The sequence below is a fragment of the Solanum tuberosum genome, unplaced genomic scaffold (assembly GCF_000226075.1).
Source record: "Solanum tuberosum cultivar DM 1-3 516 R44 unplaced genomic scaffold, SolTub_3.0 scf00105, whole genome shotgun sequence".
Classification (NCBI taxonomy): Eukaryota; Viridiplantae; Streptophyta; class Magnoliopsida; order Solanales; family Solanaceae; genus Solanum; species Solanum tuberosum.
In genome coordinates this window covers 546,817-558,823 of record NW_006239031.1, presented here as the reverse complement: position 1 = coordinate 558,823, position 12,007 = coordinate 546,817, and the positions used below count along the sequence as shown (strand labels likewise).

Genomic DNA, 12,007 nt, shown 5'->3' with positions numbered 1-12,007 from the left:
TAACATTTTTATATATAAAATTATTTTTTTCAACAGTTTGTTATAATTTTTATATGAGAAAATGGTCTAGAACCCCCCAACCTATATCCGAAATCTCAACTACACACTCCAACTTTACGGGTGTCCTATTACCCACCTGAACTTTATATTTCTCTATTTTATACACACCTAAGTGCTGACCTCAACACATAAACCAAATAATTAGGCCTGCGTGATTCCACGCGCTGGGTCCCTCACCTCTTCAACTCCCATTTCTTGTTTTTTCCACCATTTCCCTCCTAAAACGTAAAAGAACAAAAAAAATCCTCCTTTCTCATTTTCAATCCTTCTCCATTAGCAATGCCCTCTGTTAACTAAGAGCTTAGGTTGACAGTTCCACCGAAATGGCCATAGCGCAGCCGGCGACGGTCATACGACCTTCAGACCAATGCAAAAATATACCTATGGAGGAGACGGATCTTCTCCAACAAGAATCACCTTCAAATTACAATCCAGCGATCACTGTTGGGAGTGATTCAGATCGTTCCAATTGATGTAATCTACACCTCAAGATCTACCTAATACTACAAAATCACAACATTCTATCTTACCATTTGAGAGATCTGCTCAAGCGATTTTGGGGGGAGAATCACCAAAATCGCCTCTCAACTCAAACGGAGTTTCGCCGACAATAACTGAGATTCAGGGGAAACAAATCACTATGCTGGAATCCCCTCATCCCAGCGCACTCAATTATGTAAGTAAAATCGATATGAATAGAGGTTGTAATTATGGCGAAGATTCAGGTGAACTAGCCGGAGCTCACGATATGAACAGAGGTTGTAATCGTTGGAGAAGGAGGAATTTTTCGTCAAAATTAACGTTTTAACGCGCCTAGAGGAAGTGAGAACACCTCCCATGACAGGTCAGCACTTAGGTGTGTATAAAATAGAGAAATATAAAGTTCAGGTGGGTAATAGGACACCCGTAAAGTTGGAGTGTGTAGTTGAGATTTCGAGTATAGGTTGGGGGGGTTTTAGACCATTTTCTCTTATTTAGACATACACTTCCGCCCATACTTATTTTTTTAATCTATCTTGCTCCCTTTTTTGGGCGCAAGTACTTTATCCACCTTTGGACATATAAGTTGTAAAGCAGAAAGAAGCAACTTCCAAACCTGTCCTTCACCAACTTAAATTAATTAACATCAGTACTTCTAACGTCATCCTTCATAACTGATGTCAGGAAAAAATGAATCAAATCAAGTAGCCAGTATTTTCTAGTTACCTACATCTGACTTTCAGTAGAGGGAAGAGTAAAATAAAAGCTATGATCATAACCCATTTTTTCATCAAAAAGTAGAAGTGATGGAATGACGAAGAGCACATAAGCATGATGCAGTGAACACCAATAATCAACCTTTATATATTGAATTTCAGCTTTACTTGACACAGCATACCTTATGCCAGGGGTGTGGCTTTATTTGTGGAAATTTAAACTCAGTGTAGTTTGGATTCATACATTTTATCTCCTCTCTAGTAGGTGTCCCCAAAACCTGCATAAAAATTTGAAGTAGAATAGGGAATACTTATTATTAAGGAAGATGGTCCATAAAAAATACTGACATAAGTAGGTTGACAGATAACAATCCATCTTTTTCTGTCAACATGTACAGATACATTATAAACAAAAGTCCTCAAAAAAATAGTCTCAAGGTATATACAAAGAGGACTCCAACCCCCCACCACCCCACTCCAACTCTCTTCCGGGTGGAGCATAAAACAACACTTTAAAGTGTATGACCGCACCAGAGACATGAATAATGTGTTCATCAACAAGAACCCCTAAAACTAGCTGGGCATTTCAAAAGTAAAAAAGTGGATGAGCGAAACTTCATTGACTCAAGGAGAGATATCTAGTATAGAAAAAAATATATATCTTCTTCTTTTTAATTGGTACAAATAGAACAAAAGATATCCATAGGTCAAAAGTGAATGAGTGCAAGTTGCACAAATTTCAACAAATGCAGAATCTAATATTTTTGCTTTCTCTGATTTGTTGCCCATTGAACTAAGAAATCTGGATATTTTTCATATACACATTAGGTATTAACATCACATAGATAATTTGTCTACGATCATACTGTGTAAGCATGCTCTCTTCTTTTTTTTTACAATTGGCTGTTCCCAAAAGGAGACATGCTCTCTTGTTTACTGAGGCAACAAAGGTCCAACTGAATTGTAAAGGTAAGAAAATCAGCAAAGTAACTTTTGAGAAGATGATGTCAAAAATAGAAAAGTTTCTAAAATTCACCTTTATAATCTCTACTAATTGATCAACCCCACTCTCTCCAGGAAACAATGGCTGTTAAACAGAATTGTTAGAAGTATTAGAATAAAGAATACAACATATGATTAAGAATAGCACAAAACAGTAAGACAGGAACTTACCTGTCCAAGAAGTAACTCAGCCATCACACAACCTGTAGACCAAATATCAATAGCTGTTGTGTATTCGGTGGCACCAAATATGAGTTCAGGGGCACGATAATATCTCGAACAGATATATGACACATTGGGTTCACCTTTCACCTAACCAGTGGTCACAGAATTAAGTCGGAAAACTGTAGCGAGTGTGTGATTCTTAAATTCAAAGTGATCTTTGCAGAGAGAAATTACCAAAACTTTTGCGCTTCCAAAATCACAAAGCTTCAGCTGATGTGTGTGTGGATTTACCTAAGTATAAACAGTAATTCAGTTTAGTGAGAAAAAAAATCACAGTGATAATCAGCAGACACCATCAATAGCAGTACCATAACACTTCCCAAAATAAGCTGACATCATCATGGATTCTAACCATAAGATTATACTATTGCATCTCTTTTTCTAAAAGGTGTAAATGTATAGCCTCTTAGACAGTTCAACTTAAAAAGATTTGTATTCTTATCTGCTAGGTACTAAGTTACTTGGAACTCTAGAGTCTACTCAGTGGCTTGTTTAACATATAATAGCAAGTTAAAGAACTTTTCAATACCCTTTACCACTTCACTCGTAATGATCTTAAGAGTTTTTCCAAAATTGGAGTATTTTACCGGGAATAACATATCATTATACACACATCATAAGACCCTAAGGGGTCGTTGGTGTGAGGGATTAAAAATAATAGTGATGGGATAAGGAAATAGTGATGGGCTAAAAAATTTTTATCTTGTTTGGTTTCCATGTTTGGGATAACTTATCCCACCATTTATATCATAGTGATGGGATAAGTTATCTCATATACATGGTGGGATAAGCTATCCCAGGATAGCTAACCCCAGGATAGCTTATCCTGGGATAACTTGTTCCAAACCAAACGACCCCTAAATATACAATTTGCAAGCATATATGCAAAACGGTCAGGTGTTCCTCTTTTCAATCCATTTCCTACTTTTTGCTTTAGAGTTTTAACTTTTCATTAAATAGGACATTATCTGAGTTCTTATTTTATTATATTGCTTTCTGTGAGAATTTCTTATGAAGAATAGGGCTTTCTATGAGATAAAGTATGGAATTTTGTTCACTCAGTTTAACCTTAAAATATCAAAATATACAATACAGAATCTTATCAAAGTCTATTATGCAAACAAAAAGGTACAGTTGATCCAGCTAGATTATTAAGTTACAAAATCACACGTGCACATAATGCATTTCAGCTTATCATACTCATTCAGAAAAGAAAAGAAAAACACACCAACTTATCTAATCATGATTAGAGGACCTTTTATCCAGAAAAGAATACCCAAAGAATGAGCTCCAGAACAAGAAAAGAAAATTAACAAAGTATGTAGTCGATAGAGCAGAAATCCACTGTCATAAAAGAAACACCTAACCAGTAAATTCTGAGGCTTGATATCACGGTGACAGATGCCAATACAGTTATGAATATAAGCCAGCGCCCTGCATATCTGAGACAAACAAAGGAAAAAGTTATAGTAAGTGAGACATTACATGGCCTCAAATCAATAACTGGTCCAGCATTAAAGTTTGAAATTTCTGCAAGTAGTTAATGGTAAATTTTCTAATAGAATAATTCAAAATATTTTAAGCTAGTGTATAATTAAAAGTTTAAAACCACCAGAAAATGCCACATGCCTGATAGGTATAGAGTTTGACGTATATCAATGGCATCCTCTGGTTCATTCTGCTGTATTGTCTCGCAATGCGATTGACAGATTCTGGAACAAATTCAAGGACGAGGTTGAGGTATACTTCCTCCTTGTCTGTAGTTGAGAAGAAAGAGTGTTTAAGAGCAACAATATTAGGATGATCCAACATTTGCATAATCTGCAGTTCTCTGTTCTTGTAGCGCTTATCTTGAAGAACCTTCTTAATTGCCACAATCTCTCCAGTCTCTCTACATTTCGCCTGTTATAATAGCAAATTTAAATCACAATAATATAGAACACTGTAAAGAAAAACAGAAGTAGATAATCCAATAATAATACACACACACACACATATATATACATACTTAATGATACAAAGATAACTCAGAAATTATAGCAGTTCTTACTTGGAAAACTACACCAAAAGAACCAGTTCCAACCACATGCTCTGCTATGTAACTTACATTCTGTGAATCCAAATAAAAATAGTCATTTTTCATCCCAAACACATGATAAGTAATACTTCTCATAACTAATTAGAACCTGCTTAGGTTGACCATTTCGACCACCAATACTGGTTCTAATAACATGCCCTGTTTCTGCACCCACACCATCAATTATATCTGGTTCACTGTCCTGCATGATATTATACAAAGATAGAAATAATGATGTTTTCAGATAAATGAACATTGAAGCTGTAATGCTCCAATAAACTGAGCGGGAGAAGTATTCTTGAGAGACACAAATCAACATATATGTATACTAGAGCACCATAAGCAAAAACAAAAAAGAAGCAAATTTACTAGTTGAATCTAACAATGAAGGGAAGAAAGCAAGTCTCAGAAAGAGACAGCTGCAAAGAGAGAGACTGCAGCACTTAGGGGGGGAGGGGAGAGAGACAGAAGAGAAACCCAGGATTGTTAGAGAAAAAATCAGTTATAGAATGAATAAGTCATACAGTGATAACAATAGAGAACTCCTTAGGAATATTAACTTAAGGCCCTTAATTATAATTATCATTAAGATGTGTGTACTTACAGTTACCATGTTTATAACTAATCATGCTTCTATGGCATCGAAAAGAAAAAATCTTTATAATACATCTTTGTTGATAGGTTCATCGGGTGGGAGACATATGGATTTGCAAGGATTCAACACTATATCAAGGTTTTCAACTTTCAAATGACTTGTTATCAAGTTCATTTGAATGAATACAACATAAGGTTGATATGAACTGATTTAAGTAAGAAAATTCAAATCCTGTCTATATCCAAAGAGGTGTGGGGTATTTAAACCTGCGGATTTGAATTACATAGGACCAATAGGTCTATCCAAGGACCCTAGAGTAGATACTGAAGCATTAGCAATGTCAGGCAGACTATTCCTGAGAAACAAATGTCAACGAACTCCAGTAAACACGTAACATGGTATGTTCAACTTATCAGAGAACCTAGTAATTGCTGTAACTAAGACCACAAGTGATAAGGTTAACTATGCAACATTGACTAATTGGTATAGTGAAAATTTAGAAGCTCACCCCATCATCATCATGGTCCGCCCTGTCTCTCAACCTCATCTCAAACATCTCTCTTCCCAACCAGTCAACTGAACTAGATGAACTCTTGAATCCATTCGCACTTCTAGAACTGCCTGCTCCTCCGTGGCCAAGGCCAGTGGACGCCATAAATGAACCTTGCAGAAGTCACTGACACTAATCTCTGCGCCTCTCTGCATAATTCCTTCTGGTGCAGCCCTCCATCCCGTGGATGTTCCTGTCTACCTAGTTTGATGACAAGGTCCTTAACTCAATATAGTTGAAGAGAAATTCTGACTAAAATTAAGCAAAATGAAGTTAGTTGGTATGAGATAAATAAAAATGCTGCAAATAGGAAGCGAAACACAGTAATAAAAATATTGATTCATTAAGCATCAACCAAATTGAGAAGACCAGGTAAAAGGATAATGTACAAACCAGCCAATAAATGCCACATTTAGTGCATTGCATTTATATTCCAGTTTTTATTTGGGAGTGGAGGGTTCAGAATGAACCATCAATCAGGGTGCTGAATGGAAGAGTCAAAGAACTTACCTCATTATGTTAGTATTAAATATAGAGTGCTTATGGTTCTTATAGCTGTATGCCAGGTTCTATAAGTTCAAACATCAAGAAACAAACTAGTTTCTTCGGCCACCCCTCAATGGCACTTATAAACACATAAGTATAAGAATGTTTGTTCTACCAGGCGCGACAGAGTACTCAACCAAGCATTCAGCTCGATAGATTACTCCCACACCAGATAGTTCTCAGGCGCAAGATTGTCAGCATGCCCCAATGAGAAGGTACTCTCAAATTGAATATCTTGTGGCACCACATCTTTAGACAAAAGGCAGGTTTAGCTATAGCCCAGTCAATTGTTGACAAAGAAAAAACGGAAAAACCGAGTACACTCCATCTCCAATGAATCATCTGACTAAGTTTTCATGAAGTCAACACATACGTTTCACAGCTAGGGACTTACGCAAAGATTCAAGAGGTTAATACCGAGAAAGGGCAAAATACGATCAAATATTCCTGATAAATAACAAATTTCTGTTTTGCATAGAAATTTGATTGAGAAGACAATGCAAATATGGAAGTCAAACAGCAGCAGAAACACAACTACTTCTCATTTTATTATAAAAGAACTATATATCAATCAATCACTACGCCTCAACGCCAAACTAAGTCATGTGGTTATCATTATTTGTTCCATTTAATTCAAGTCCAGGTATTCATTCTATAACCAGATATACTTCGGCCGAAAGTAAAATAAACAGATCTATATCCAATATGAATAGTCCTTTATTAGATGAAATGAGAGTGAAGAAAGTATTTTAGCAGAAGTGACCGCAATTGCGCAATTATGTTTAGCAAAAACAGCTCTCTTCTAACATCCTTAAGTCTTCTAATCAATGCGGAACCTCTCTGACTACCCTTCACAGCTCACCATGACAAACTCAGCTGCTCAAATTATGAACCTCTTCTATTTGATATTGCTTAAGAATATGAACATTGATTTCAAACTTCCATCTTCACGACTAATTTCTCTCCAATAGATTGCAGTTTACACTAGATCAACTCCTTCATACACACACTGATGACAAAACGTGAAATTACACAAGATTTTCAACGCGTAATCCGACGAATTACAAGTAACGGAAAGAAAATTAAGAATAAATCCGCGTCCAAGCAGTTACGAAACGATCGTCTAAGAACGAAAATCATATATTGTAAGCTCATAATGTAGATAGCAAAACTAGAACTAACCTCGATGAATACAAAGCAGTATCGAAGCATTTCTTCTTCAACGATTCAAGCAAATGGAGATTTTCAATCAGTTTACACCACAAAATGCATATTAAAATTGTGGCAATTGAAGAGAAAAAGCCAGTTGAAGAGTCAGATCAAACGCAGGCGAATTAGTTTTTGAATATTTTTTCTGGGTTCGTGTTTTGGTTCTTTCTAAAATGCGAGAAGTGTGAAGAGAGAGAGAGAGTGTTTAGAGGTTTTCGATACTTTTAGAGAGAGTGACAGTCTTCTCTGACAAGTGAAATGAGTATAAGATGACTCTTTTTCTTCAAACATTATCTCTCATAAGAGAGATATTATGCTGCTTTCACCCCCACTAATGGTGGTTCCAATCACCCAATCAATTTATTCCTCTTTTTTCTTTCTCTTTTTATTACGCGTCTCACGTAGATTTAGTTGAAACTTTTTTTAAAAAAATAAAATAAAAATTGTGTTGAAAAATAGCTTTTGGAATTCGAAGTTGGATTTGCACATATATTTTGCTTGGAAAATGAAAAAAATAGTATAAGTGAAGGTGATATTTCTCTGAAAACTAATATAGGTCAGTTTTTGAAATTTGAAAATTCATAATACACAAGAATTAAATTCAAGCACCTATTCAGCTAAAGCAAAGACCTCAGTAATAGTTTATTTGGTATTTGAGATGTTTGAAATCAGACAATTATAAGAAATTGTTCAAATGGCAAACACCCTTCACTTCCTCTTCGAAGTTTGTAAGTTCAAGTTATCAAGAAAGCAAATAGATGGGATAGAGATATAATTTTTCAAACCTCTACATGATGGTTCAGTTTTGGAAGTAAATTTCTACGTATTTAAAATTAATTATAGGAGAAGAAATAGTATTCATTTTACAGTTGTGAGTTTAAACTTAATGAAGAATCCATAATTCAAATCATTAGATGTAATCCCATTCTTTTGTAGGATTGGGCATTATCATACCTTGAACAGAGAGGTCCAATAATGCTTCCAAAGTCGTTTTCTTTCCCTTTCACCTCCCCAATTAAAATAATTTCAATATTTGTCAATTCTTATTAAAGTAAGTTTTCATTAAAATCACTCCATTGATTTTATTTAATGACCAGAGGGTGCTCTTATGAAACTTTTGTTAATTATCATAGTCAAAAGTATTTACTAGAAAAAAATAGAATAAAGGATAATTCATTGTATCTATTTCATTTTTACGTAGGGTTCAAAAAAAAATCATAACTTTAAAAGTTATGATATAAACAATTTACCCTAATACAAACATGAGTGTCTGATTTCATGACTTAGGATTCAAAAGAAAATCACAACTTTAAAAGTTATGATATAAATAGTTTATCCTAATACAAGCATCAATGTCTGATTCCACGACTCAAATTCATGACTTAGAATTCAAAAGAAAATCACAACTTTAAAAGTTATGATATAAATAGTTTATCCTAATACAAGCATGATTGTTTGATTCCACGACTTAAATACATGACTTACGAAGTCCATATCACAATCATACATACAAGGTTGGAATTGAGAATTAATGTAAAATAGATATGCATAAATGCTAATATAGAAGCAACCAAGAAAAACCAAACAATCATATAACTCCAAAGAGGTGATCCAAGTTTTCTTTTTCTAAAAAAAGTTGTTTTAATTTGACTATTTGAAATGATGCCATGTATAATTTTTATTATTATTTTATAAAAACATGATTCATACCATTCGAAGTCAAAATACATTTCTAATTTACCTTTCAATATCTTTTTCATTGATTAAAACAAATTGCTTGTTTTGCCTTTTATGTTTGTTAATTGTTACCAAACAAAAGGGGGGCTTCTTTTGAAGTTACATATATACTTGAACTCGAGATCTCTAAATAAAAATGAATGAGTATTTATCACTTCATTACCATCCTTATTATAATAAATATTGATATCGATTATTAGGGTGAAAAATATTTCTTTAAAAAATGTTAAGATCCCAAAGTCTAAAGTTGAAACTTGGAAGTATCAATTACAATCTTTTTTAATATTATTTTTATAATTTAGAGGCAAACAGATAAGGCTGTGAAGCAAGTGGTTATAAGTTTTAGAATAATAGTGATGCAGACATTTTTATTCTTTCTTGGTGACCAAATGAAAATGTTGTTAATTATTTAAACCAAGGCATGTCACGTGACCCCACCCCTTAAACATCGGATTAAGACAGGACCTCTCACGTGATAAAGACACGTGTCATCATTTTGGTCCCATAGTTTGCATTATCGACAATCTATAGGGCTAATCATAGCGATAAACGATAAGTATAACTTGTGAAAACCGATGTTAGAAGAAGCAAATTAGGTGTATTAATTTGTCAAATTAAATAATTCAAAATACTTTATTTATTTTATTTCTAGATAAAAAATCAACATTTCATCTTACTTATTCATTTAGCAAATTAAAAGAATTTTATTATTATTTTAATCTTACTATCTTTATAATTAAATAACTACATAGAGTAGAATTGTCGTAACTAATTTAGAGTTTCAAAATATCTTTAAAAAATTTAGTTTAGTAAAATAAATATATAATTAAAATTTTCTTTTGGAATGTGTCCGATTAATTGGGGACAAGTGATATAAAATAAAAGAAGTATTCCTTCCTTCCATTTCTATTTGTCTACTACACTAAAATGTCAATTTAGAAAAAATAAAAAATAATTTATCACTTAATTCCTAATTTATTCTTATTAATTATTTCATTTTTGTAGTCGTATATTCATTCTATACTTAATTTTCTAGTCTGGGCTATGTCAGTATTGTAAATATTCTTCCCAGAATATGTTTGGTATATTTATTAGAAAATAAGATAGAAGATCTATGCATGAAATGTCATGCTGCAACCAATAAGCTAAGCAGGTAAGTATGAGGAAGAGCACACAGCTGAAACACACATGTGGATAAAGGAATAAGTTTTTTTATCGCAAACCTGTATTTTCTTTGACGCTATTTAAAGCATAATAAGACTATCCACATACAACATTTTTGAAATATTTTATGTTGTCAATTATCACGATTTATAGTATTTTTACGATAGATTCACTTCAAGAATCAGTGGAATTTTTTGTATTTTTTTCAAAACATATTTTATATTGTCAATTATCATGATTTATAGTATTTTTACGTAATTTTTAAATATAAAAATAAAAACAAATAAATTAAAATGGACCCAATATATGTTATTTTTGTTGTCTCAATTTATGTGACACAAATGAAATTTGGAGAGTCATCCAAATTTTCATATTTTAAAAAAAAATGTTTTAAGTTATTAATTATTATGATTTATAGTATTTTTACGCAATTTTTAAATATAAAAAATAAGACAAATAAATTAAAATGGACCCAATATATGTTATTTTTGTTGTCTCAATTTATGTGACACAAATGAAATTTGGAGAGTCATCCAAATTTTCATATTTTAAAAAAAAATGTTTTAAGTTTGAGCCTGATAGAATTTTGAGAGTCAATGTATTGTATTATATAGGTTTTAAATATTTTAAATTGGTAATTATTGTAATTTTTAATGCTTTTTAAGTCATTTGTAAATGATATATGTTGCTTCCTTGATTGGGACTTTTCCATTTGTGACACATATATATAGATATTTGGTGCCCGTGTTAATTTTTTTTGTTTTAATTTATGTGATATAAATAGAATTGGAAGATCAGTCGATTTTTTGTATGTTTTCTTAAAAATATATTTGAAGTTATTAAATTGTTGTGATTTATAGTATTTTTGCGTTAGTTTTGAATAATATAGGTTACTCATGTTTCAATTCACGTGAATAATCATAAATATTTTCAGTTGTTAATTTATTGTGAATTCTAGAAATTTTGACGTTATTTTCAAATAGTACATGTTACTTATTCTATTCCAATTAGTCAACCAAATTTCTTATATGATTTTAAAATATTTTTAATTGCTAATTATTGTGATTTATAGCATCTTTTATGTAACTTTTAATAATATATAATTTGTTCAAATTCATATGACAATGATAAGATTTCAAGAGTCAACGCAATAAAAATTTAAATTTTTTAAAAAGTTGTACCTCTAATATATTTTGTAGCTAAAATATACTCTCTCCGTCCACTTGTATTTGTCATGTTGCGCTTTTTGAAAGTCCATTTGACTAATTTTCAAAGTTAAATCAGATTGTATTAATTCGATATTTAAAAAAAAATAAAAAAATATTTGAAATCTATACAAAAAGTACTATAAATTGTAATTTTTTGCCTATGAATATGATGAAAAAACACATTGTAAAATATTAGTTAAAATTCTTATAGTTTGACTCTAAAAAGGAAATCATAACAATTAAAAGTGCATAGAGAGAGTAATAAATAAGTAATTAAATTTGAAAGAAGTTTAAAATAAAAGGTTAGGAAAAAAAATTAGATAGACAACATATATTGAAAATTGAAAATATATAAATAATAAATTGGCCCAAATGAGGTCAAATTTTTTGGCTAATAAAGTAGTAGGTAATTAATGGTGTTAAATTATCCAATAATAT

The 12,007-nt window shown here is 32.2% G+C and overlaps 1 protein-coding gene across 3 annotated transcripts in view; it reads right to left on the bottom strand.

The window, feature by feature from the left end:
* LOC102587166 (shaggy-related protein kinase kappa) overlaps positions 1-7,816 on the bottom strand; it is an 11,421-nt gene extending 3,605 nt beyond the window's left edge. The window contains exons 1-10 of one of the 3 annotated variants that reach the window (XM_006349253.2): positions 7,434-7,816; positions 5,664-5,957; positions 4,670-4,762; positions 4,534-4,593; positions 4,113-4,385; positions 3,851-3,925; positions 2,658-2,714; positions 2,430-2,570; positions 2,293-2,343; positions 1,439-1,534 (exon numbers count right to left, since the gene is read on the bottom strand). In XM_006349253.2, the coding sequence (XP_006349315.1) occupies positions 1,439-1,534; positions 2,293-2,343; positions 2,430-2,570; positions 2,658-2,714; positions 3,851-3,925; positions 4,113-4,385; positions 4,534-4,593; positions 4,670-4,762; positions 5,664-5,810 (993 nt within the window). In that variant the 5' untranslated portion in view covers positions 5,811-5,957; positions 7,434-7,816. The remainder of the gene's footprint in view (positions 1-1,438; positions 1,535-2,292; positions 2,344-2,429; positions 2,571-2,657; positions 2,715-3,850; positions 3,926-4,112; positions 4,386-4,533; positions 4,594-4,669; positions 4,763-5,663; positions 5,958-7,433) is intronic. The other 2 variants (XM_006349254.2, XM_006349255.2) reach the window with 2 other exon arrangements.
* Positions 7,817-12,007: the final 4,191 nt, after the last annotated feature.